General features: G+C 33.0%; 2 protein-coding genes across 5 annotated transcripts in view; both read right to left on the reverse strand.

Annotated features, from left to right (window-relative positions):
* Positions 1–3,622, reverse strand: part of LOC145305566 (uncharacterized) — a 23,991-nt gene extending 20,369 nt beyond the window's left edge. For all 4 annotated transcript variants that reach the window (XM_080147240.1, XM_080147238.1, XM_080147239.1 and 1 more), the window contains exons 1-2: positions 3,488–3,622; positions 2,950–3,031 (exon numbers count right to left, since the gene is read on the reverse strand). In XM_080147240.1, coding sequence (XP_080003366.1) covers positions 2,950–3,031; positions 3,488–3,595 — 190 coding nt within the window. In that variant the 5' untranslated portion in view covers positions 3,596–3,622. The remainder of the gene's footprint in view (positions 1–2,949; positions 3,032–3,487) is intronic.
* Positions 3,613–27,354, reverse strand: LOC145306426 (uncharacterized). The gene is made up of 15 exons (XM_080148521.1): positions 27,195–27,354; positions 26,634–26,704; positions 25,935–25,990; positions 25,495–25,684; positions 23,710–23,889; positions 22,865–22,936; positions 21,976–22,081; positions 21,333–21,600; positions 20,838–21,054; positions 20,250–20,474; positions 19,438–19,605; positions 16,596–16,679; positions 15,872–15,966; positions 15,390–15,498; positions 3,613–11,563 (listed from the first exon to the last, which is right to left on the reverse strand). Exons 1-15 carry the CDS (start codon positions 27,352–27,354, stop codon positions 11,561–11,563), a joined length of 2,004 nt encoding a protein of 667 aa, XP_080004647.1. The 3' UTR covers positions 3,613–11,560.
* Positions 27,355–27,571: the final 217 nt, after the last annotated feature.

A 27,571-nucleotide genomic window follows, 5' to 3' on the forward strand; every position in this document is an offset into this window, starting at 1 on the left:
TTCCGTAAAGGTGTGTGTGTTATAAGGCCTAAAAATAGTAGTAGAACGATAAGGTGCTCTATATATTTGTATTCCCTATTGAATAGAACAATAGGGAGCACCTTATCGTTCTACTACTATTTTTAGGCCTTATAACACACACACCTTTACACACTTTTACGGAATTTACTAGAAAATGACCTCCCCCTTTATGAAAATTGGACCATAAACACCAAAGATAAGGGGAAAAATGTGAAAAATATAAAAATAGCCAAAAACCTGCAAAAAGGCAGTATGACCGTCATTGTTGTTTTCTTCAAATGACGGGAAATTTAATTTTGATATCTTTAACTGAAAAAATTTTGAAAATCGGACCATAAACATCAAAGATATGGGGAAAATTTGGAAAATATAAAAAATAGCCTAAAACCTGCTAAAAAGCAGTCCGACCGCCATTGATGTGTTATAGTTAATTGTGCTCCTTATTGATGGGAATGTTGTCAAAAAATTTCAGCTCTCTATCTTTTATAGGAGCCGAGAAAATCACGTTTCCCCCAATTCATTAATTACGGACGGACAGACGGACGGACATTGTGAATTATAGAGTAGCTTCGCTACTAATAATACAGTAAATAACTGTCAGTCAGGGTTGTCAAATCTGGCGGGCGCTTTTGGGCTGCCCTTTTTCGGGTCCTTTTGGGCAGATTTGGGCACCCCCCGTTTCAGGGGTTAGAAAAAGAGGGGGGGGGGGGGCAGACAAATTGGTTTGTTCTTTTTAAAAAAAAACCTTGTTTTTTTCCATCTCTGTATAAGTTAATCTTATTTTTAATTCATGTTTTAAAAAGAATATCATTTCCAGATAATTGAGGTTTTATAATCTTTATCAAGCAAGGTGGAGGGTAAAAAGGTGTTTAAACCCCTAAAACTTTTTATCCCCCTAATTTTTAAAAAAATATATAAACAATTAAAAATTCTAAATTTTGCCCTCTTAAAAAAATGCTTGGACATCCTTGCTGTACTGAATTTTGATTAATAAGTTCAAAATTAGTAGGTAATGTCTAAATGTTTCTAGCAATAATCTTAATCTACAGAAGGAGGGGTCATCCATCTTACTTAATAACTATTAACTATGTTCAATAACCGGTATTAATATAAATGGAAAAGACACTGGCTGATAAATTGTAACTCCAATGATGATACACAAATTTACCTCTTCTGTAAATTACAATTAGTGGTTTAAACGTTTTGACACTCAACTTAATGAAACAACCAAACAAAATTCAATTGAAGTCCCCATTAGACATGACCTCTATTTTAAGAGCAAAAATCTTAGACGACAACACTGAAGAGTTTCAGCTTTACATAGAATGATTTTGGTGTGGTTTTGTGCTAATTTTAAATTATACCTAACTATCAAATACAACCCTTCTAATAAAGTAACAGGATGTGTGTTTGTCTGTCTGTCTGCGTGTGTGTACCGAAGGATCTCGCTAACCGCTAAACCGATCGGGTTCTCCTTAACAGGGTAGCTTGAGCGTTTCATAGGTCCCGGGAAGGTTTATAACTATTTTTGAGGAGGGTACCACCACCCTCCCAAGAGAAATCGCCCGAAGAAACCCCCCACCAAAAAATTAAAAAAAAAACTTTTTCGTTTAAAATCTAAAATAAGAAAATGGGTTATCAAATTCGACTCCCTCCTCCTGAAGTGCCCTAGAGGCCCCTAGGGGCGTAGCCGCTAGTTCTTAATATTTTGTTTAATGAAAACAGTTTGAAAAGAATTAAACCGTTAGGATAAAAGAATTCATTCTTGTAATTTGAGAAGCTGAGTACAGTTTATGTTGCTAGATACAGTGATGGGACAATGGATCAGAAATTATATTCTACCCCTACATTTCTATTTATTTACTTTTGCTTTTCCCCCCTCCTTGGAGGTCAAAATCAGGAAGGTAGGGACATTGGGGTGTTTATACACTAGCCCCAAAGTATTAAAATAACAACTTTGAGACCATTTATTTGAATATTGAATAGTTGGTTCATTACGTTGATTGTCCAAACGTTTCAACCACTAAATGTAATCAATAGCAAGGGTAATGTTGTGCATCATCATAGGGGATGTAAATCAATGTATCGTTCATTGTCTTTTCCCTTTAGATCCCTAGGTAATGGTATATTATTGGAGGATGTAAATTAGTTCAACTGTCCTTAACCCTCCTACTGTAAATATTTTGATCCAGTATAATTCTGTTGTTTTGTTTTAATTACAATCATTTCTAAAACTTTTACTTATATAGATTTCTAGAGTGGTAGGCCAGGATTACTGTTACTGAGATCTTATGTAACTGTGTTAAATTCAGTAAATACATCAAAATAAGTAGGTAGGTAGTCATAATGACATTAGAATATCGTTATTCTAGACATATTACTAGCCAAATAATAGTAGACATAAACATTAACAAGGATGACAACATCCATAAGTAGCGAAGCACAAAAAATTGTGGATGGGAAAACGTACAAGTAGATTTAAAGTGTATTTATTAAAATCAAGAATAGATTTATTTGAGACCATATACACCAGAGATATGGACAAATACATGAAAAAATTTTAAAAAGCCAAAAACCTGCAAAAAGGCAGTCTGATCGTCATGGTTATTTCATTAATCGGCGTGAAATTTAATTTTGATATCTATAACTGAAAAAAATTTGAAAATCGGACCAAAATCACCAAAGATATGGAGAAAATGTGAAAAATATAAAAATAGCCAAAAACCTGTTAAAAAGCAGTCTGACCGCCATTGATGTTTTATAATCAATTGTGCTCCTTAATGATGGGAATGTTGTCAAAAAGATTCAGCATTCTATCTTTTATAGGAGCTGAGTAAATCCCATTTCCCCCATGGCGTTACGGACGGACGGACGGACAAATTGAATTATATAGTAGCTTCGCTATTAAAAATATTTAATAATGCTAACCTGGATTGAAAAAATCGAGGGGAGTAGATAGAGCAGCCGGCATATTCTTGCCCAAATAATCTGTGGCCTCATAAGATCCGTCCTAGAAATTAAATTAATTAGATAATCTTTCATTCACGTATCACATCTTATCTATCTATCCATCTGTCTGTCGGTATAATTAGCGTCCTAATACCTTGTATCTAATATTCTCGTATTCATTCGAATCCGGTGGATAGAAACCGGTTCTCATCCATACGAAAAAACTATGTCTAGCATCGTATTATATCCAGCTTTCTACGAATATAAAAATGTACAATCATAAGATTAAAACCAGTTTCTTAGCTGGTGCCTTCGGCACCTCAGGGCTAAAAAAAACTAGTTTTAATCTCATAATTGTACATTCTATATCCGCGGAAAGCCGTTTATAATACGATGCGAGAAAAAACTATTCTTAATTCTGTAGCTTACTATTAGTCTAATTAAAAGTCTATCTGTCTAATATATCAATTTCACGGCCATTGTCTTATCCCTTTAGATCCATGATACAAAATCTTACCTTGGTGGGGTGGGGAGTTCTCTCCACTTTCTTGATGGGTCCATCCGGGATCTTCCAATCCTTCCAGCCCATAAATCCGGCATCCGGCTTGTCGCCCTCAGCAACCATTTTTTAAAATAAAAGTGTTTGTCTGCAATCATAAGGAACACTAGAGCTATAAACACAGATGCTGCTTTTTGAGTTTGCTGCGACATAATAAATGATCTCTATTTCACAACCAAAAACCGGTTTTTACTAACACCTGTTTTCAACTGCGAGATAGTTTTATTTACATAATATTTAGAGATACAGTTTTTTTTTCTATAATGTTTTTTAGTTCATGATAAACGACACTTTTACATTGATTAATATTAATAATTTTTTCTCTGTTAACATACATTATTTTATATAGGTATATAAATATAGTTTTAATATTCGATAGATTTATATTAATTTTCCATTTTTAAAACTATTTTTGCTTAAAAACAAATTTTTGTTTATCTAATTGAAAATTTAAGCTATAAATAGGTATGATTTTTGAAGGGCCAATTTTATGTAAAAAAAAATTTCAGTTTAATTTTGTAAATCATGTAGATATTAGTTATTTTTTGTTCCTATTTATTTATTATAAAAGCTAGATATAAAATATTGACTAAAAATTATTTAACAATACACTATGGGCTTCTAGATGACTAAAGTTGAAAGTTGTTCCTTAACAATCAAAAACCCCAATTCCTTTTGCATTTTTTTATGTTATTTCTAGTAAGAAGGAATATTTATTTCTCGTATCGTATTATAAACAGATTTCCGCGGATATGAAATGTACAATTATAAGAATAAAAACAGATTTTTTAGCCCCTGCCAAAGCATGGGCTAAAAAACTGATTCCAATCTTATGATTGTACATTTTTATATTCGTAGAAAAAAACTGTATAAAATACGATGCTAGACATAATTTTCAGTATGGCTGAGAACCGGTTCTAATCCACCAGATATTAATCGGATTCCAAGCGATTCTGGATTCTTTCAACTTATCATCCTTCTACAACCCATATTTTTTCTTAGTTTGGGGCCTCCAACTTTTCTCATCTAGTAGATCATAGTGAATAATGTTGGGTACAATTCGGGAGGGAAAGTATAATAGACGATAAATAAATCTTCCTCCAAACAATCAATTAAGTGCTTTTTACACATACTAATTGAAGGGCAAGATTAATTTATCTTCCATTGTCCTAACCCATAAAAAATACCCTGTCAGTAATACAATATGCAAACTCAAAAGCAAATTGGACAATTTTCTATTGACGAAATAACAGTAATAAAAATATAATAACCAATAAAAGATAGATACTGAACGAAATTTAAAATTTTAAGTTGTTGCAGTAGAATTATTTTAACTTTAATTTTATCAATATAAAAAGAGGGGTCTAAAATTTTAAATTGTAAGAGTTTAAATAAAATAAATTTTTTATTTATACAAATTAGATATTTTAGTGTAATTTGAAGCTCATAAACGAATAAACTGACAAGCTTCATCTTAATTTCAGATAGTTAAGTCAATTAAAAATCATAAAAAATTAACAAGAAGGAAGGGGGGGGGGGGGGGCTAGGTATACACTATACCCCGACTCTACAAAAAGGCGCTACAGCTAGAAGTAAAATATATTTTTATTACCCTCTTACATAACCCAAAAAGCGCATTGTAAAGTAAAAGTTAAAATTCAGGGACTGAGGGGTGGATAATTTACACCCCTTTTTGACACATAGCGCAGAATTTCTATAACAATGTTTATGGGATAAGTAAAAGAATAATTTATTGTCCCATAAAATCCCTGCACAAAAAAAGACCTGTATAAAAATTTTCTGTTACATAAAAGTTGTAAAAAAATTGCAGTTTCATCTTTTTTTGATTTATTAGGGTAACAAGGATGATTACATGTTCAACACAGGGATCTAAAGGGATAAGATAATGAGCCGATTAAGTGATGGACATCCCCAATGACGATACACAAAATGACTCCTTCTGTTGATTCCAATTAGTGCAGTGGTTGAAACGTTTGGAAAATCAACTTAATGAACCAACCAATCAAATTAAATAAAAGTTCCCAACGTTGTTGTGTGTCCCAGTGTCCAAAATATTGGTTTTACAAAATATAAAAAGGAATAATTTAGATATAAACAGTAAAAAATAAAATAATTTATGAGGAGCGACACTCCTCATAAATTAAAACTAGAACGTGTTAATTTATCATGTTTTTACACGTGTATTTAAAATAATAAAGTAACAGGATGTGAATCTGTGCAGTATAGCTTTGTCTAAATTTGATAGATCTTAAATATCTTGAACAATAGTTAAGAAATACAAATATATGTTTTCCCTAAATTTTCAATAGAATAAAATGTACAAAAAGAATTTTTTTCTCTTTCTCAGAATAATTAAAGGGGGGGGGGGAGGCGAAAGTGACACTTTTTGAAACCAAAACTAAAAGTCAACAAAGGAACTCAACTAAAAAAAGAGTTACAGGTCTGAGATTCTGCATGGCAGTTGCTTTATAGGGGTACAATATGGAACTGTGAAGAAACGGCGGCGCAACCGCCGAAAACCGCCGTTTCCCGCCGAATTTTTTTTGCCTTTTCTCGGCGGTTTTCGGCGGTTGCGACGCCGTTTCTTCACAGTTCCATATTGTACCCCTATATAGCAACTGCCATGCAAAATGTCAGACCTGTAACTCTTTTTTTAGTTGAGTTCCTTTGACTTTTAGTTTTGGTTTCAAAAAGTGTCACTTTCGCCCCCCCCCCCTTTTATTTTATTTTCGAAAAACACTTTTTCTCCCAAAATATGTTTACATCCCCTCTTCATTTTCTTTTTATCTCTTTATATCTTTTTTTCTTTCAGACAGTAACTAATTTATTGCACAAGTTTTTTTGTGAAAAATAATGTATTTTCGATGTGCATTGAATTCCGCAAAAAAATTGCATCAAATTTTCGCTACAGCACACGGGTATAAATTAATAAGACAATGGCCGATTAATTGATGTACATTGTACATCCTCAATGAAGATTCAAATTATCCCTTTTGTAGATTACAATTAGTGGTTAAAACGTTAGAACAATAAACTTCATGAACAAGTCAATCAAAATTCAATAGTAGTCCCCAAAGATGTTAAGCCAACATATAAGAAAACGTTGCTATAAAATTTTGGGGACTAGTGCAACGAACAGCTAATGTCCCTTCCAATTTTAACTTGAGGTAACGTTATCAGAAAACTAATTTTCATTTGAAATGTAAATAATTCAAAACTAGTTAAATGTTAAGCAATAAATCCAATGCTTTTTTTTCGTTACATAATATTGACACCTGTTACAGCTACGGGGCAGGAATATAGAGAGCTGTAATATTCTGCCTTTCATCACTTTAAAAATTGGAGGATTTTTTTCTCGTATTAATTTGAAACCGATTATTGTCCCGTGGTTTGGTAACCGTTCTCATCCATACGAAAAAAATATGTCTAGCCTCGTATTATATCCAATTTTCTACGAATATAAAAATGTACAATCATAAGATTAAAACCATTTTTTTTTGCCCCTTCGGCATCTTGGGGCTAGAAAACTGGTTTTAATCTAATGATCGTACATATTTATATCCGCGGAAAGCTGTTTATAATAAGATGCAAGAAATAACTATTTCATCCATATGTTCCCTATCAATAATTGGAGGCAGGTTAATTTAACATCCATTGTCCTAGCCTTATATCCCGGAGCCGAGCAGTGCAAAATACATTTCTTTATTGAATAAAAAACACTGAAAAGTACAAACAGAGAAAAACGTGAGAGCTCAATTCTTGTAAAAAAAAATGTAAAAATATGTTTACTTAAAAAAAAACATAAGATTAAAATATACCTATTGATTTTTTGATAAATATTAGTATAACACAAAAAAATCTTTTGAATGGTCAAGTATTTAAAATACTATTTTTTGATAGGCCACGTATTGATAGAGGCATGTTTTATGCCATTTGTTGGGGATTTCCAAAAATAATTGAAGTATTTGCTTAAGTATTGCAATAAAATCCAAAGTTGCTTTATGTAATAAAGTATGCATTGTTTGTCAATAGTGTTCAAACTTTTTTTAACAAATAAAATAATCTACATCCCTTTCTTCCCTCTATTATTTGCCAACGGAAAGAGGTTTAAAAAGAAATTGTCACCCCCCCCCCTCCCCCCTTTAAGGGTTTGAGTTTCTGCCTTCACCATGTTTTAATCTCTTATGCAACACCCCCCCCCCAAATATTACATGAATTTTAGTTGAGATAAAAATACGCAAACATAGATCTATGAGATTGCAAGGCCTTAGAAATGCCAGTAACTTTTGTGCATTAGAATAACTAGTAAAACTAGATCACTCAGAATGCTAAAAATAAATCAACACTGTAAAAAAGCACTATATTATTTAAAACTATTATTACTCTATTTTAAAAAACCAAAGAAAATCGATAAATCAATTATCAAAAAGTTGCAAAAATATGCAATAATTCAGATTTAAATTTTATATTTCTGGGCATTTTATGTATTCAATATAATATTGACAAGACATTGAGAAGGGCAGTTGAATCCCTTTCTTTCTCTCTATGGAAGACTAATGTTCACCATAGGAAGAGGGGACATTGGGCTGTTTAATACACTAGTCCCCAAAGTTTTATAATAACGTTTTCTTATACGTTGACTTAACAATTTTGGGAGCTTTCGTGAATTTGATTGGTTATTCAATAAGTGTACAAACGTTTCAACCACTAGTTTTATTCTAAAGAAGGTGTAATATTGTGTATCATCATTGGGGAAGTACATAAATTTATCGGCCAATGGCTTATCCCTTTGCATCCATGGATGTTGACCCCACTGCAGTAGGTAAATAATTTTTACAGTGTATAGAGAGATGACGTTGCTAAATTTTGAAATCCAAGGATAAGACACAATTTTAGGAACTAAGATATGGAACAAAAATTATTGTGCCTTCAAAAATAGCAATAATAAATTTGGTCCTGGTCAGGTTCAGAGGTAATAAACAGCCCAATTTCCCTCACTCTCCGGTAAAAGAAGGTTTAAACTATTTTAAGTGCAAGTTTTGAATTGTAAAAGAAACAAGGATGACAACATCCATAAGTAGCGAAGCACAAAAATTATGTATAAGAATTTAAAGATTAGTTGTAAAAAACATGTATATTAGGGAAAAATCACGAAACCTTTTCAACATTTAAAATTTTTTTTTTAATACTTATATATTAGTACTATGACTAACAGACTGGCGGTCAAAGTAAATTACATACTGGATGCTCAAAACAACTAGAAATTTAATTTTGATATTTTTAACTAAGAAAAATTGAAATCGGACCATAAACACCAAAGATATGAGGAAAAATGTGAAAAATTTAAAAATAGCCAAAAACCTGCAAAAAGGCAGTCTGACCGCCATTGATGTTTTCTTGAAAAGACAGGAAATTTTATTTTGATATCTATAGCTGAAAAAATTTTGGAAATCGGTCCATAAACACCAATTGTATGGATAAAAATGTGAAAAATACAAAAATAGCCTAAAACCTGCTTAAAGGCAGTCTGACTGTCATAGTTGTTTTCTTGAAATGACAGGAAATTTTATTTTGATATCTAAAACTGAAAAAAATTTGGAAATTGAACCATAAACACCAAAGATATGGAGAAAAATGTGAAAAATACAATAAATAGCCTGAAACCTGCTAAAAAGCGGTCCGACTGCCATTGATGTTTTATAGTTAATTGTGCTCCCTAATAATGTGAATGTTGTCAAAAAATTTCAGCCTTTTATCTTTTATAGGAGCCGAGAAAATCACGTTTCCCCCAAACTAAGACATACAGACAGACGGACATACGGACAGACGGACATTTCAAATTATAGAGTAGCTTCGCTACTAAAAAGAAATGATAGCTTTACAGCTTTATTTACAAACTTATGTAACATTTAATGCTCCTTCCCTTTTGTTCTAACAACCCATTCTAGACGTTTCAGTAGTGTGTCGAAAATTCGCTGCAGTATTTTTTTGGGATGAAATACTTTTTTCAGTATGGCTTTTAACCCGATTAATATACTCTGGATTAGAACCGGTTCTCAGCAATACTGTAAAATTGTATATTGCATCGTAATACAGATATTTTTCCACAAATATTAAAATTAAATCATAAACCCTTCGGCCCCTCGGGTCTAATAGAGCTGTCTATAATACAATGCGATAAATAACTTTAATAGCATATTCCAAATTTTCTCATAAAATATTATGAATTTTCAAAGAAAATTTTCAGGTTGTTCAAGATTGCAAAAACACCGTGCGGGCCTCCTGTGTGTGTGTTATCGGCCCCTCGGGGCTAAAAGAGCTGTCTATAATACGATGCGATAAATAACTTCGGCTTTAAACCCGATTAATATCCGCTGGATTAAAACCGGTTCTCAGCAATACTGAAAAATTATGAATTGCATCGTATTACAGATATTTTTCCACGAATATTAAAATTAAATCATAAACCCTTCGGCCCCTCGGGTCTAATAGAGCTGTCTATAATACAATGCGATAAATAACTTTAATAGCATATTCCAAATTTTCTCATAAAATATTATGAATTTTCAAAGAAAATTTTCAGGTTGTTCAAGATTGCAAAAACACCGTGCGGGCCTCCTGTGTGTGTGTAAGTTTGCAAAAGTGAAATATTTACGCAGTTGCATGAATCATTCTAGTTGTGCTTATAGCATATAGATTATCCCAGGGTTTTAAAGGGAACTCAATCCGTCAACAGTATAAAACTTTGGGGGATAAACAGCCTAATGTCCCATCCCTCCATGATTTTACCGCAATTTATCAACAATAAATCTATTCACATGATTTAAGCCTTCTTTGATTTTTATCTATATTATTATCTGACTCTGGATATCCATTTGTACAATAAAAAATCAATTTAAACTCTTACAATTTAAAAAGGAAAATTGAATACAAATCTGTATCCAAAAAAATATACTAAAATGACAGTAAAAATGATTTGAACCTAAAAATATTTTTTTTAGAGAAACTAATATGAGTAGACTGAACAATGTTAACAAACGGATGATATTATAACTCACTTTGAAAGACATGAGATTAAAGTAAAAACACTGAATGAAGATAATTTGTTGGTCATTTTGATCATTAAAAAAATGGGGGAGGGTAGAGGGGGTTGGAAGTGTACTTATTGAATGAAACATTCAGAAACTCAGCTAACAAGAGTTAGTATGTGCTTGAATCCTAGTTCAAAACTGAACTTAAAAAGAAACAGCAATAAAACCGCCAGAAAAAGTCATAACGACGATAACGCCGCAGTTTTTTCCCTTTTCTACATTGTACTACATTAAAACAAGCAAAATCCCAGCAGTGTAATTCTTTAAGCCGAGTTCCTTTTTATTTGTTTTATTAATTAGAGGCACTTCTGCATCCCCCTTAAAAAAGTAAAAAAAATCAATAGCTTGCCCTAACAATTAAAAAAAAAAAACTGAAAGCAAAAAAGGGTAAAATAATGACTTTAGTAATTTTAAAAAAATAACAATATGAGGTCAAACGTTACAAAAAATTTCTCAATAGCTAAAATATAAAAAGCTTTGTAAATATGATTTTTAACGACCTGTGCCTTTCAAAATGACAAAAAGATAATTTTTTATTAAGATTTAAATTTTAATTCCTGGCTTAACATTTTTTTTCGGCTTCATTGGATAGGGTGTAAGTGCAACTAACATAAAACAGCCCCCCCCCCCAAAAAAAAAAAAAAAAATTTAACTTATTTTGAGGCAGTTAGTGTAAATTTCAACACCCCTTCCGCCTACTTAAAGAATATGGTTCCTCTTAAATTTTTGCCAATTTTTCTAGTCACAGATCAATCTTATACTCTACTACACTGTATGAAACATTTAATATCAAAAGTAAGTGTCATGACACTACTTTATTAATGATTAACATCCATAAATTATAATAATAATAATGATAATAATTGATCTACAATGAATATATGATATCTCTTCAGTTTTTAAGTGGCTCCCATATTTTTTACTAAAATAATAACAACAAATTTAATCTAATGACATATAAAATAAATGTTTTACATACTAAAATTGCAACAAAAGAAAGGAAGGGGGCAGGGGCTAAAGTGCCACTTTGTGATACCAAATTCAGTTGTAAAAGAGTTACGGCTCTGTAAAGTTGACTCGCAGCTGTTACAAAGCAGTAAAGTGTAAGACTGTAAAGAAACGGCTACGTAACCGTTACCATCATCTAATAACAATAAAAAAAACGGCGAGAAATGGCAATTTTCGGCGATTTATTTTTTTGTACCACATTTCTTTGAATTAGTTTTAAAGAGTTGCATTGACGCCCTCCCCCTCCTTTGATCTATTAGTTAAATAATATTCACGTATTATTATCTACTATACATATATAATTTAAAGTTTCCATAAAAATAGTTTTACTTTAAGAAATTTGTATATAGATGTAGTTTTATATTAGTTACAAAAATAATTTAACCTTTTTCAACCGTATGTAAATATTAATTAGATTTTTTTTTTTAAATCCTATATTTGAAATTGTATTCTTTAATAAAAATTGCATATTTCAGCTAATTGAAAACTTTGTATTTTTTGTTGTTAAATGTATTTAATATATTTATAATTTGTATGTATAATATTACACTATACATATATATTTAGGAATAAATCGTTCAGAAGATAAACATCAAACAAACACCTTTAAAAAAAAAAAAAAAAAAGGGGAAAAGACTTAAAACACAACATATGAAACAACTATTTTTACCACTTCACTGGCTGAGCACACCCACCTTGAACAAAAATTAGGCTATTTTTTATAGAAAAAAGAATGGGGTCAAGTGCAGCTCACGGTAAAATGTTCATGGAAACCAATATCTCCAAAAGATATGAACTACTAATGGCTAATCAGTGGAACGTATAGATTATGCTCGCACAAAATTTTAATCAACAAAAGAAGGCCTACAAATAATCTGTAATAGTCATTAATCAATAAAGCACACTTATCTCGCAGTGCACATAAATGCGTAAAAAAAAACTTATTTTACGCGTTTTTTACACTGAAACTTTTCTGTGCAATCATCATTAGATCTTGGCTATTCAAAATTATTTCAACATCTAATGCCACTTAAAACGGATTGCGGGCATGATATGTCAGTTTTGCAGCTAGCAGCCTTTAATCCTATTTTACAGTGAACATACACAGTGCACATGCACTTAACCCAAAGCAGAGTTTCGGATCCGCATTGATTGTATAAGGATCCGGATCCTTAAAATTTGGTCAGTGCGAATCCTTGACAATAAAAATAAAATTCTTTAATTCGAAGTCAAAAATACTTTTAATTTTCAAGTCTGAACCTAAACCTTAAAGATTGGCTCTCATCAAGAGAATGTCTGAGATTTTATATAAATTTAGGTAGATTCTTCCATTTTTCCCGCATATTTTTGAGTCCAAGGATCCGGATCGATCCGAAACTCTGACCCAAAGAATGTAATGTGTAAAGCTACAAAAAATTTGTCAAGCTATCACTCGATATTAAAACTAGTTTAACTCTTTAGTATTGTTTATGTTTAATTTTTTCATCATAATTGAGGGATATATATTAAATTATTAGCCATTGCCATATACCCACATCCCGAATAATCTAATATTTTTTTAAGACCTAACTTTAATTCAAGCCAGGTGTGTTTATTACAAATAATGAAAGATAAATTATAATCATAAGTTTTGATTAGCATATTACTAGAGTTATATTTATACATATATGTATGAAGTAAAACTGAACTATATGTTATCACAAATAATAATAAAGGAGTTATCCTTTTAAAACTAAATATTTGTTAACTTTGATATAAATTTACATAGAATTTCTTTTGACTTCTCAATATTTTTGTAACAAAGAGTTCCATTAAAGGTATTTATTTAGTAAAACTACTTAACACCCTTTTTATCTGGAACAATACCTTACAATAAACATGATCCTATTCTCTCTCATTTAGGGTAAAATTATAAAAAACGATTTAACCTAAATAAAACACCAAAATACTTTGTTTGTAATCATAACCGGTACTGGCTGCTCTAGACATTTAATTGAGCTTGTTTTTTGTTGTTTGTTTTTTTTTAGGGGGGGGGGGATATATGGGAATTAAAAGATGTATAAAATTTATGATTCTGCATGAAATACTAAAATAAAAAACTTAAATTCCTATTAGTAAAAAGGGAAATTTCGGCACCCACCACAGGCGAAGCATTAACTTTTTGATTTGTTTTCAAAAAATATAATTTTGACATCTAGACAAAGTTAGTAACCACCAAAAATTTTGAGCCAAAAAAGTTGCCATAAAGGTGAAAACAAGTAGAGAACAGCTAAACAAAAAAAAAATATAATAATGTAAAAAATATAATCACATAAAAGTTTCAAAATTTAGCATCTGACTTTTCAAAATACATGAATCTTGTAAATATGGAAAAAATTGTTTGTTTGCCACAAAATTAAAATATCTAAACTTATGAAATGAATCCTTATCAATCCAAAATACACTCTTTAAATATACAAATTATTATTGTAGGGTTTATTTATACTTATTTAATAATATGCAATTCTATGTTTGTTCTTTTTAATATAAAATAAAACAATATTTGTTAATTTTTACATTTTTGAATTATTGGATTATGCTCCAATTCGTCAGTTTTGTAAATTTAGTGCATTTAAAATGTTGTTTACTATTTAGGGAACTATGTAAAAATTAACAATATTGCTCCTTTTTGGGTATTTTTTGAGGGCTTTTTATGTATTTCCAAAATAAATAGTTTTCCTAAAAATTACAAAAATTACTTAGGTATGTATTAGGGCGGGTTCATATCGGAATTAGACAAAGAGGGGATATGCAACAGATAAAATAAACCTTAAAAACATTTCTGACCGAAAAAGAATTTTAAAAATTGAGTTTTAGAACGTGAGTCGCGACCACTAAAAAATATATTTCATTACTTATTAATATGCAAAGACGACATTCAAAATTTTTTTTGATTTAGAACAATGGCTTCATGGTGCTCCCTGGAAAGGCCTTGAGGAGCTGAATTGTCCAATTTGTAGAGGTTTTTTAGATTTTCTCAGGCTAAGAACGAGATTTTTTAATACCGTCAAAAGTTATTGATTCTACTCCTCAATGCCTTTCCTGGGAGCACCATGAAGCCATAGTTCACTTCTGATTCAATAAATTTTTGACTCCCATTTACAAATAGCTATACAATTGAATGCCTGGTCGTCAGCGGTTTTAAGACTTAGGATAAATTTTAAATCATCCAGAGGGGTATTATACTCATACAAATCATTTGCAGATCCCCGCTTTGGCCTCAGAATAAAAATGTCCAAAATCGGCCCACCCTAGTATGTATAAATCAATCCAGAAACTTATTTAAAAGAAATTTAATTTTTTTCTCAATGTCTAAGACTTTATTTGTTTAAACGCCAAACCCTTGCACATCACATTTTTTTGTGTGTAAAAATGCACAGAAATCATGAAAAACTTATTTTGTTTTGATAAATATATATATAATATATATAATATATCAACAATAACAGTAATATTTTGCAATTGAAGAAGTAGTTTGGTGAAGGTATCCGAAATTCTCGTGCACTTTGTACTGACCGGGCGTGCTGCCATGTATTAGCAACAACACAAAAACGACATTGAAGAAAAAGAAGACGACTTTTTAGATTAATAAGCGCGGCGGCAGATGTGTACACACTCTACAACACGTGGTTTAATTTTGGCGCCAGCGGCCATTTTGAATTCCAATTGAACTTTGATGATTACGATGATCTCTACTATACCTCCAAGTTGGCAACTGCAGTTAGCTTGACACTCTCACTAACTCTTCGTGATTTCTTTATGTCGGCCATCTCACGAATTAGTGACACAATTTCCAACGTGTTTGCAAACCTACAAGGGGGAAACAGTTACAAAATGGGGATCATGAAAAGATAAAGTAGCAGCAGGTTTTGTCATGTTTGCAACTTAGCTTTTGATAGGTTATTTTTAGTTAGGTAAATGTTAATGATTGCCCTGCAGGGTTAGGAAATTGGCCTAGAAGGGGCTAGAAATAAGAGAAAAGATACTATGAAAATACGATGAAACCCACTTCTTCGTTTTCTTTCCATGATCCCAAAATGGATATTAAGCTGTCTGGATGCTGATATTATTAAATGATAATGGGATCTATAATCTTCAATTTATATCCACTTTATAAAGCTACCTACTTTGTTTATGTTTGAAACAAAAAATTTAGTTTCAGAACAAAAAATACACCACTTACCTAACCATAGCTTCAACCCGGCTGAAGTGTAAGTTGAAATATTTTCTAAGTAGTAGGATAAACTCTATTTGTGTCTCCTCAACAATTACACGGTTCTACAGAAAATTAGAATAAATATTAGAGTATTTGAAAATGTAATGTTTAATAGATATTATCTATTCGTTAAGTGTCTTACTATCCGTTAATCTATCCATCTTTAAAGTATCTATTATATCTCATCCCTTTACATGTAATTATACCTGAAGTGTACAGAAGTCTTCAGAGAACAGGAGTATCATGGTGACTAAAACCCAAAAATACTATTGTTTTATCACTTCCCTATACATGTAATTATACTTGAAGTGTACAGAAGTCTCCAGAGAACAGAACAATAATGGTGACCTAATTCACAACATGCTAATTCTGTATCTTATTCCTTTACATAAAATTATACCTGAAGTGTACAGAAGTCTCCAGAGAACAGGAGAATCCTGGTAACTAAAACCCCAAATTACTAAGGTTGTATCTCATCCCTTTACATGTAATTATACCTGAAGTGTACAGAAGTCTTCAGAGAACAGGAGCATCATGGTGACTAAAACCCAAAAATACTAAGGTTGTATCTCACCCCTTTACATGTAATTATACCTGAAGTGTACAGAAGTCTCCAGAGAACCGGAGTATCATGGTGACTAAAACCCAAAAATACTAAGGTTGTATCTCATCCCTTTACATGTAATTATACCTGAAGTGTACAGAAGTCTCCAGAGAACAGGACAATCATGGTAACTAAAACCACAACATACTCGTCTGTTAACATTCGTCCAACCTCAAATATTATTTACATTAACAGGGTCATCAAATACTAAAAAAATATTTCTTAAACCAATAATTAACTATAAATAATAAGTTATATGTATATATATACAGGGCGACCACTCCAAAACCAAAAAAATATAGTATTTTTATAGTATATTTTTTTTATTCATATAGTATATATAGTATATTTTTTTTTACTCATATAGTATGATATAGTATCGTACTTTGAATTATTTAGTAATACATAGTATATACATCATCAATAATAACTCAAAGCAAAGTTGTTATCAAAGCAATTTAACATATAAGGGGGGGGGGGAGAGTTTTGCCACTTTCGCTTACTCTGTGATTATTAGGCTAGGTATCAATGTGAGACTATAGGTTATATGGGATAAAAGTTTACTTTTGGGTAGTATTTCACGTATATTAAATCATTTTTGGATAGGTCTCCAGGTTCAGGTGCTGCAGGCTAGCTGAAAGGTGGTTTCTAGACAAGTAAAAAAATTCAAATTTCTGTTTGAAGAGTTAGAGATCAACTTATTAAACAGAATATGCATCTTTTTGGATGTTATTAACATATCTGAAGAAAAAATTTAAATAGGCCTCAAAGTTCTGGTCTTGAAGGCCTCCCGGTCCACTCTGGACAGGTTATAAATAAATTTTTTATTTGAAGAGTAAGAGGTCAACTTATAAAGCAGAATATGCATCTTTTTGAATGTTATTAACATTAATGAAGAAAAATTAAAATCGACATTCAAGTTCTGGTCCTGCAGGCCTCCAGGTCCACTCTGGACAGGTAAAATTCAAATTTCTTGTTTCAAGAGTTAGAGGTCAACTTTTAAAACAAATTATGCATCTTTTTGGGTATTATTTTACATATTTGAAGAAAAAATGACATTTAGCCTACAGGTTCATGTGCTGCAGACCCTCAGGTGGACTCTGTACAGGTAAAAATCAAACTTCTTATTTGAGCAGTTAATGGTTTATTTGTTAAAAAAATGAGCATATATTTGGATGTTATTTATATATTTGAAGGAAAAAAATTGGCCTCCAACAGAGGCGTCCAAGCTTAATTTTTTTTTGGGGGGGGGCGGGGTAATTTAATAATGTAAATAAGTACCTAACTAATAATAAAGTACTAAAAACAATTTCATTCCTATACATGAAAACAAAATAATCAACCCACAAGCGTTGCTAACTGATGAACCAATATGATTCTCCTTTAAAGTGTAGCTTCAAATATGTCCTGGTAAGGTTTTTTAACTAGTTTTGAAGAGGGTATTTGATATTTTGATAATTATTGAAATGTTTGATATTTTATGGAAGGTAGACAATCAATTTTGATTTAAACATTTTTTTCTTAATAATTAAGAAAATATTACTTCTTTGAAAAGACATTGATAGAACACACCCAGTGCATTGTTTAATTAAAGGGAACTATTTAGTCTTTTGATTTTGGGCAGTGGTAAAAAATTTTGAAAGTGGAAGTAAAAAAGCGCGCGAAGCGCGCCAGAACTTTTTAGGGATAATTCATTCTGGGTCATTTTTATATGTGGGGGAATAAAATGGAAAAAATTTTGGGGGTGCCAGCACCCCCAAATTCGTTTGGGGGGTGGGGGGTAATCACCTCTTTATTCCCCCACCTTGGACGTTCTTGCCCTCCAGGTAGACTCTGGACAGGTATAAAATCAAAATTTTTTATTTAAGAAGTTAAAGGTAAGTTTATTAAACAACATAGGCTTAGCTTTAGATGTTATTTATGTATTTAAAGAAAAAATGACAATTGAGCTCCAGGTTAAGGTACTGCAGGCCTCCAGGTGGACTCTGGTAAGGTAAAAATCAAAATTTCTTATAAACATCTTTTTAGATGTTATTTACAATTTTACATATCTGAAGAAAAAATACAATTGCTCTCCAGGTTCAGGTGCTGCAGGCCTCCATGTGGACTCTGTCCAGAGAAGACTTGGAGACCTACAGGACCTAAACTTGATGGCCGATTTTAATTTGTCCTTCAGATATTTTAATATCATCTAAATAGATGCATATTCTGAACTCTAACTATTCAAATAAGAAATTTTAATCTTTTACCTGTAGAGCTTTATGTATTTTTGTCCTATCTCAGTTAACTTTTTATAGGTTATTGAAGGTTAGGTTAGGTAAGATAAAGGTTAATGATTGCCCCGCAGGGGCTAGAAATAGGAGAAAACCTACAGTGAAAATATAAGACAAAACGCACCTTAAAGAGGCGTTGTCACAAAACTGACAATATTCGTTTTTTGTTATATAAATGTAATATCATATAGTATATATAGTAAATTTTGGTCAAAAAAAGGTAATATTATATAGTATATATAGTAAATTTTTGTCATATAGTATGATATAGTATCCACATTCATCCTATATAGTATAAATAGTATATATAGTATGCAGTGGTCGCCCTGTATATAGCTGCGACATAATCAGGGAGAGAAGAGACATTGGGATGTATATGACACTGGTCCCCAAAGTTTTATAATAACGTATTCTTATTAGTTGGCTCAACAACTTTGGGGACCATTGTGAATTTTTATTGGTTGGATCATAAAGGCAAGTGTTCAAACGTTTTAACCACTAATTTTAATCTATAGAAGGGGTAATTTTGTGTATCATATAGTGGATGTACATCAATTTATCGGCCTTTGTCTTATCCCTTCAGATTCCTGGAAATAAATCATATATGACAGATGAAGTTACAAACTGGATGTAAAAATAAAAGTTATCCAGCCTACCTTAGACAATAGGAAATCATATCTGGACTCCTTCGGGTCCTGATCCACCTCCTGGAGGCTGTTGAAGTTTGAGTACTTGATGTGCTTCATGTTATCGTTGTCCTTTAACAGCTGGGAGAACATGGACTTGATCTTCTCCATGTCCTCCACTCCCATTGATACAAGTACCTAGGGAAAATTAAATGATTATTTCGTTCTATACAGGGGTAATTGGATAGTTTAATGTTTATTACACTAGTCCCCAAAGTTTTAATATAACATTTTATTATTATTATTCATAGACGGATTAAAGGACCAAGTTATAGAGATGGTCTGATCACTTTTTAAAGGAAAGGGGTAGTTTCACGAAATGCATTTGAACTTAATTTAGTGAACCGCATATTTTTTCCTGATTAATTGATTAAACTGCATCTATATGGCATATAATTATAATTGAAAGAATTTCAATTTTCTACCACGTAGTTTTTAAAATATAAAGACTTGAAAATCGTCTTTTTAAATTGCATATATCACAAAAAGACGATTTTCAAGTCTTGGTATTTTTAAAACTACGTGGTAGAAAATTAAAATTCTTTCAAATATATGCCATATAAATATAGTTTAACCCATTAACTAGCAAAAAATATGCGGTTCACTAAATTAAGTTCAAATGCATTTCGTGAAACTACCCCTTTCAACTCACTGTCTTTATAGAGGCTAGGTAGGTAAATAACGCTTTAATCATTATCTTATCATTTCCATGTCTCCTGTAGCATTACAAACAGAACAACGGACAAAAGAAAGTGACGGATAAACTTATTATTCATGCTGACCTGATCTATGCCTTTCTTTCTTGACTCAAAGAAAATAGCTCCTCTGAGACTCACTAACAAATCCGCATTCTCTTTCAACAGCAGCTCCTGATCGCACTGATTCAGCCTGTTGAACGCGTCCAGGTTCTTGGCAATGCGGGTTATGCGGTCGACGCTGAGCCGATAGCCGGTTAACGCGGCCCGGGTTGAAATTGCAATGCCAAACAGCGAACACATTATCATTTCCTAAGATTTTTTGCGTTGGATTACGGAAGATTTTTCCTAAGAATCTTAAAATTTGGGGGTTACAATGTAATATTTTGATATCTATTGCAATTGAGCCTTTACCCATCTTTCTAAAATATAGGTAGTCAATGATGTTTATATACAAAACTAATTGTAGTACGGGGTTTATGCGTAAATATCCACCCCCTTTTCAGCCTAGCTAATCTAAATCAAGTACTATTGGGCAGTTTGGATAGTGAGGTATCCCAATCCCCCCCAACCCCACTCGGCCACTATACACTAATTCATTTAGAGGTTTTTAATTTGTGCAATGACAAATTGGCAAATTAAAAAAAATCTTTTTTAAAAATCCAACACATGTACCTTTATCAGCTCCTCGCCAAAGTTGACCGATTTATAACAGGTATTATGATTAATCACCAAATTGTCCAAAAATGTTGTCTCCGCTTCGGTCAGCTGCTCATAGCAGGCTGTCGACGGCAGCACCGTGTTGGCTGCCGTTTGGCTGCTGCCAACTTTGAGGCCAGCAGCCGCCACAATCGCCATTATATCTGTGCCTCCGTTGACAACGTTTTCATCGCCTATATTTATTAGCGGTAATGTATTGTCAAAAATAAGTAATAAGATGAACAAAATCTAGGACTAAGTCAGTTCAGGGAGAGAGGTACGTTGGGCTGTTTATTACAAAGTCTTTACATCACATTTTCTTATTTGTTAGCTTAAAAACCTTGAATACTTTAATTGTAATCTACAGAAGGGCTAATTTTGTGTAACACACTTGGGGATTTTAATTTATCGGTCATTGTCTTATAATTTTGGACAGGTAGTAAGTATGAATAAAATTTCGACATAAACATTCCTGTAAAATCATCAAAATCATTTGTGCTGGAGGAGTAGAGAGTTGAGGGAGTGGGGGGTGCTGAATCTACCGTAGTCGCCCCTGTAGACGATCCCGATAGGGATGGCATAGGGGAGGGAACCCTCCCACCACCACCAAAACCTAAACCAGCGCCTCCGCCCGCCACAGAAGTAGCAAATGTTGTTGTTGAGTTGTTATGTTGGTGTTGGGAACTGTTGTTGAACCAAGATTCTGACATTGGGGCGTCAAGTCCCCCATTCACACCTACTTTTTTATCATACATTATTTTTTTAATGAGGGAGGGGGAAATTTCAAATCATTAATGGGAATGGGAAAATAATATTTAGTATTATAATAACGTTTTCGTATTAGTTGGCTGAACAACTTTGGGTACTTCTATTATTATTAAAGTTGAGTGTCCAAAAGATTCAAAAATTATCCTTTATCCTTAGAAGTGGGTAATTTTGTTTATCATCATTGGTGATGCACATCAATATATCGGTCATTGTCTGATCCCTTTAAATCTATGGCATGAAATACTATTTTATGAAGGTATGTTTGTAGTGAAGGGGGGGGGGGGGGCGAGGGTGAGTGGTGAGAGACCAATCAATGTATCTGAAAAAAATTGTAATGCATAATTTCCTTGGTTGACCGCAATGTTTCTGCTGTTAAAATCATACGGAGACCTACTGTTGCTACACCGGTCAGAGGAACTTACAACAGATTCTCCGGACGAGCCCGAGCCTCCCTGAAAATTATAATTTCTTGGTTTTTTTTTCATTTTAAAAGGATATGGGGTGCGTGACAAACTATTTTCGACAGTAAAACATACAAAAAAATTTAAGTATTGCGGCAATATTTAATTTTCTTAGTTTAGTTTCTTCGGGCGAAGTCGATCCTTTCTATACATTTATAAAAGCGAAGCTTTTCTATAATTAGGGTCGGTCCGTCCGTACGTCCGTAACGGATAGCTTTTTTCGTTAATTTAGGCATGTTAGAATTGTCCTATCGATTTCAAATTTTGCATGGTGATTTCTTTAATAGTTAGGTACGATTTAGAAAGCGTAGCAACTCTATAATCATCACCAAAATGTCCGTACGTCCATTTTAAACATGTTGAATTTTTTACTTTTTTTAACAACAAATTTTTATGTGATCTAATCATCCGATTGATCTGATTTTTGGTATATTGATTCCTGGGACAACAAAGTATAATGTAATCAGCGAAGCAACTCTATAATCAAGTCCTAAAAATGTAAGTATGTCCATAAATATTATCCTGAATCAAGCAGTTTTTCAACAAATTTACTTACAATTTTGCTTTGACTCTTATACATTAATATTATGATTATTCAGTTCTGACACTATACAAGTGTTAATGTCCGTTTGTCCTACCGTTTCAGTGCTTCGCTTTTATGGATGTAATCATCCTTGTTTTCTTGAAATTGTTTATGAAATAGGTATAAGACTCGTTTCTTTCATGGAAGTTAATATCAAATAGGCCTCACTTAAACTTGAATGGTTGTCTAACCTGCAAATCATGATCAAAATCGTTGGCACCAAGAAGATTACTGATGTCGTCATAGCTAACTGTCTGTACCACCTACACAATAATACATTGTAGATTTTAGGGTTGGCAATCCGGATCCGGAATCCGCCCAATTTTTGGGTTAATTTTGGAATCCGAATCCGGATCCGGAATTCGTTTTTTAATAGCGGATTCCGGATTCTTAATTGGTAGGCTAAAATTAGCGTCTTGAGTTTTTTCTTCAAACTGCCTCTTTTTGAAGGCAAAGATTATCATCATTACATATAAAATCTTTTAAAATCTGGTTCGATCCGGAATCCGCCAAAAATAAGAATCCGGAATCCGCAAGGAATCCGCCATTTTTTTTGACGGAGTGCCATCACTAGTAGATTTATATAACAGAATAGAATAGTATAGTAAGAATAAAGCAAATGCCTTGGCCTAAAAAAGGGCGCAGCTCATAACCATGCACAGTCAGGACTTCCAGACAGTGGTCTTGCAATCAAAGGTGTGATTGCCTGCAATAGATAGAGCCTTCGGACTTATATATGGGTCTGGTCCTGGTCCATGAAGAGGTAGGTAGATAATTAGAAAAAATGCATGAAGTATAAAATGAGGCTTCTCTGTAATTCTCTTTCCGCTAGTTATTTTATCATGTGTAGATTGAAACATGCAAAAATATACCCCCCCCCCCTACCCCCCTAGATAAAATTAAATTTTTCTGGATAATAGTGTCAGCTGATGTTCTCAGTACATATTAATTCATTCCCCCCCCCCCCCACATATTTTTCATTCCCTCCCCCTTTTAGCTGGGGATTCTAAGCAAACTATATACTTCTGATTCTAACCTGAAGAGCTTCTTCGGGGGAGAGTGGGGAGATATCATCGCCCTCCATTCCAGATTGCGCCATAAGACCGCCTAAGTTTTGGTGGGGGTGGTGGTGGCTGCTCCCCCCGTGGCTGCTGTTGTTGCTGCTCATACTGTTTTGTCTGGGACCCCGCAGGGGACTTGTCAGGTTAGGTTCCTTCTTAACAATATTATAGTGTGCAATGACGTCGATCACATTTGCAGGATTATTGAAAGAGAATTAAGGAGCAGGTTTCGTCGTAATTTCACAGTAGCTTTTAGGTTAGGTAAATGCTAAGGATTGTACAGCAGGGTTAGAGCCCCATGCAGGGGCTACAAATATGAGAAAGGCTACTGTGAAAATACGACGAAACACGCTACTTCGTTTTCTATCCATCAAATCATAAAAAGATTTGACACCAACGAACGGATTTATTATCTTTTATTGTCCAATCCCTGCCATCCTCTAAACATGGCCTGATAAAAAGTTGCTTGCCATAGTTGTTATTTGACACCAACGAACGATTAAAATTGATTCATTAAGATAATATGTAAGATTCTTACATTTATGCAGAAAGTATATATTACCCCCTCCCCCCCCTCTAACTGTCGTTCTGTATGTAGCATGCTTCTTTTACATTTATGATTGTAACTATTTATTACGCTAGTCCCTAACGTTTTCTTGTTTGCTGGCTTTACTAATACGGGGACCTTTAATAAATTTTGATAAATTGGTTTAGAGTGTCCATGCGTTCCAAACTTTAATTGTAATCTACAGAAGGGGTACTTTTGTTTATCAACATTAAGGATGTACAGCAATTTATCGGCCGTTACCTTATCCCTTTAGATCTAAACTCTAAAGCTATCCGCTACTGGTGGAAGGAGAAACATAATCTATATTCTACACGAGAACAAAGTTATGCTTTTCAAAACCAAAGGGGACTATCTACGAACCAGAGCAGGTGATTCTATGCATCTTCCAGCATTGACCCAAAGTATTTTTTTAGTAAATATACTAGGTTTATGTTTAATATTTGCTTTATCGACTAAAAAGTTAGGTTTCAACATGGTTTTATATGAAAAAAAACTTTGAAATGCAAAGCAAATTTTAAAGCAATATCATCAAATGCTTTGTTGAGTTCAAAGGACAAAATAAAATAACACTGCAGAAAAGCATCAATAGTTGTAAATTGCAAAAGTAAATTAATTAAACTGTTTACAAGTTACCAACCCCTTTTCTAAATATACATTTTTAATCACAATAATATACTTTAGTGTCGAAGCTTTAAAACAACAGTTTGAACTCATCAAAACATTCGATGATATTGCACCAAACAATGCTTAACATTTCAAAGTTTTTAATATAAAACCATGGTGAAACCTAACTTGTTAGTCGATAAAGCAAATATTAAACATAAACCTAGTATATTTACTAAAAAAAATACTATGGGTCAATGCTGAAAGATGCTTAGAATCACTTGCTCTGGTTCGTAGATAGTCCTCTTTATGAACAGGGGTTATGAAAGGTCCACTTTTAAAATAAGGGATTTATTAAGATAATAAGACATTCTCACTTCACGTTACACTTTCAAAAAGCCAGGGATAGGGGAATTTTAAAAAATGTTATTTATCGCATCGTATTACAGACTTCCGTCGATTATTTTAATATTCGTGGAAAATTGTCCGTAAAACAATGTTTAACATGATGTTTAAGCATGGATGAGAACCAGTTCAAATCCAGTGGATATAAATCGGATTCGAAGCCATACTGGAAAAAAAATCTTACCTTAATTTTAAGACTAGAATATTGAATAACGCCATTGTTTCTCTCGTGTACAGATTCCAAACCGCCGTTACCGCCAAATTTTAAACTGACACCGCCATTTGCAGCGGCGGCTGATAACAAATGTTGAGGCGGCGGATTTTGTCCATTCACTAGCCTTACATTGTGTTGTTGCTGCGCCACGTGTAACAACCTTATAGAAAAAATAAATCTAGTTTGAGATATCTAAAATTGACAAAATAGTTATTTATCGCATCGGATTACAGACAGCTTTCCGTGGATATTAAAATAAAAATTATAAGATTAAAAACATAGGATTATCTTATTGTCATAACTAAAAATAAAATTGTATCTTAATGTGAATAAGTGAATTCATATTGAAGCAGTTATTTAAAGTCAGCGAGAATTTGGTTGACAAAATAAACTAGAATTGTCCTGCTTGCCTCTGTTGTTCCGCTGACGTTATAACTTCTTGTTTAATTCCGGCTGGTAATAAACCCCTGGGTTGCGAAGTTTGATTATATAAAACTAGCGGCACGTAAAATGTTTTCTTTTCAATCTATGTTAAGATCAGCTGTTTACCAAAAATTATAAAAACAAATTCCGCTATGCGGTGATATTTTTTTGAGAATTATGGCGATTTCTCTTGGGAGGTATCGTTCCTTAAAATAGCTAAAAGTCAGTGGTTAGCGAGATCCTTCAATACAGAAACACACACACACACACAGACCCTATTACTTTAATATAAAGAAAATTAGCTGCTTGTCTCATGAGGTTTTTTTTGGGGGGTGGGGGGGGGGGCATTCTATTGTGCTTAATTAAAAAGAAACTATGCATAAATAAAAGCAAAAAACAATTTGACAACACTGCTAAAAAGTGCTAAATTAACTTGTACCTGGCCATCCATAGTCCCCTTTAGTTTAAAACTAGTAACTGAAAGAAATTAGGTACTGGGGAATAATTTTTTATCAAACAAGCAAAATTCTTTATTAGACCTGAAAGAAGATCCGCTATAAAAAAAAAGAAGCATATCGGGTAAAACATTATTATGATATTTTGATACAAACAAACAACCTTAGGCGTGTTTTTTTAGTTAGGCTATATTGAGCTACTATAGGGGATTATGATGATATAATCAAATTCCTGTGCTGTTGTTGTAAACCGGGACTATTTAATCTGATACTACTGCTTTGGTTGTATTCTTTTACCATTCCTGAAAATAAAAATTAAATGGTAGAGAGCAATTTGTTTAATGTTTTTATTCAAAGGGTCAGATTTTAGTTGGTTTTAGCCAAAGGATTCCATGACATTAAAGCACAAGCAAACTAATGAATAATGATTTTAGAGAATCCGCTACTACAAGGGAGGAAGGTAATTGTTAGAGGAAGCATCAGTTAAAAAATTCCCAAACGACCAACTTGTAAATTTGACAACCAAAACTTTATTGTTATTTTTTAAGAACAACCATGCTATTGCAGTCGACCAACCCATTAATTTTACGTCCTTTGTTAGGATATCTTAAAGTGCATGATAATGTTTTGTGCCTTTATTGGATCAAGGCAGTCGGACATCGGACATATCAGAAGTAGGTAGTTTCACCGTAATGATATAGTTTGTGCCGAGATTCAAACCTTATCATCAAAGACAACGAACAAATACGCGTTGTTTTTACGCTTCAGTAGCGGGTTGACGCAAAAACTTACCGTTAATATTAATTGGCATCCCCCCACTAGCAGCGCTAATAACCGGTTTTCTGTCGACTACATGGGCCATGTTGCTGCTACCAGGCGAGTGACCGAGATGATAACTGTTTAAAGATTGTGACTGATGGGCAGCCCCATTACCTGGGTATGACATCAACATTTAGTATTGAAGTTAAGGTTTCTTACATTCATAGTTTTGATCGTCCGTCTGTACGTCGCTAACGGGTAGCAATGCTCGTTAATATAGGCAAGTTATCTGCAAAGCTTTTCTACACAGTTCCATATTGTACCATATTAGCACCATGCAAAATTTTAGCGTTATACTCCTGTTTTAAAGTCTTAGACATCTACGGCAAACCAGCTAGAAAAATGTCCCC

The sequence above is a fragment of the Acartia tonsa genome, chromosome 14 (assembly GCF_053477335.1).
Source record: "Acartia tonsa isolate MP-2025a chromosome 14, ASM5347733v1, whole genome shotgun sequence".
Classification (NCBI taxonomy): Eukaryota; Metazoa; Arthropoda; class Copepoda; order Calanoida; family Acartiidae; genus Acartia; species Acartia tonsa.

Excerpts from the sequence above, each read along its gene's own strand:
- LOC145306426 (XM_080148521.1), bottom strand. The coding sequence starts at position 27,354 with ATGTTGATGTCATACCCAGGTAATGGGGCTGCCCATCAGTCACAATCT. Across the intron at positions 25,685-25,934 it reads ACGTCAGCGGAACAACAGAG|GTTGTTACACGTGGCGCAGC; the intron begins GCAAGCAGGACA and ends TTTTTCTATAAG. Across the intron at positions 15,499-15,871 it reads CGGGTTGAAGCTATGGTTAG|GTTTGCAAACACGTTGGAAA; the intron begins GTAAGTGGTGTA and ends TCCCCCTTGTAG.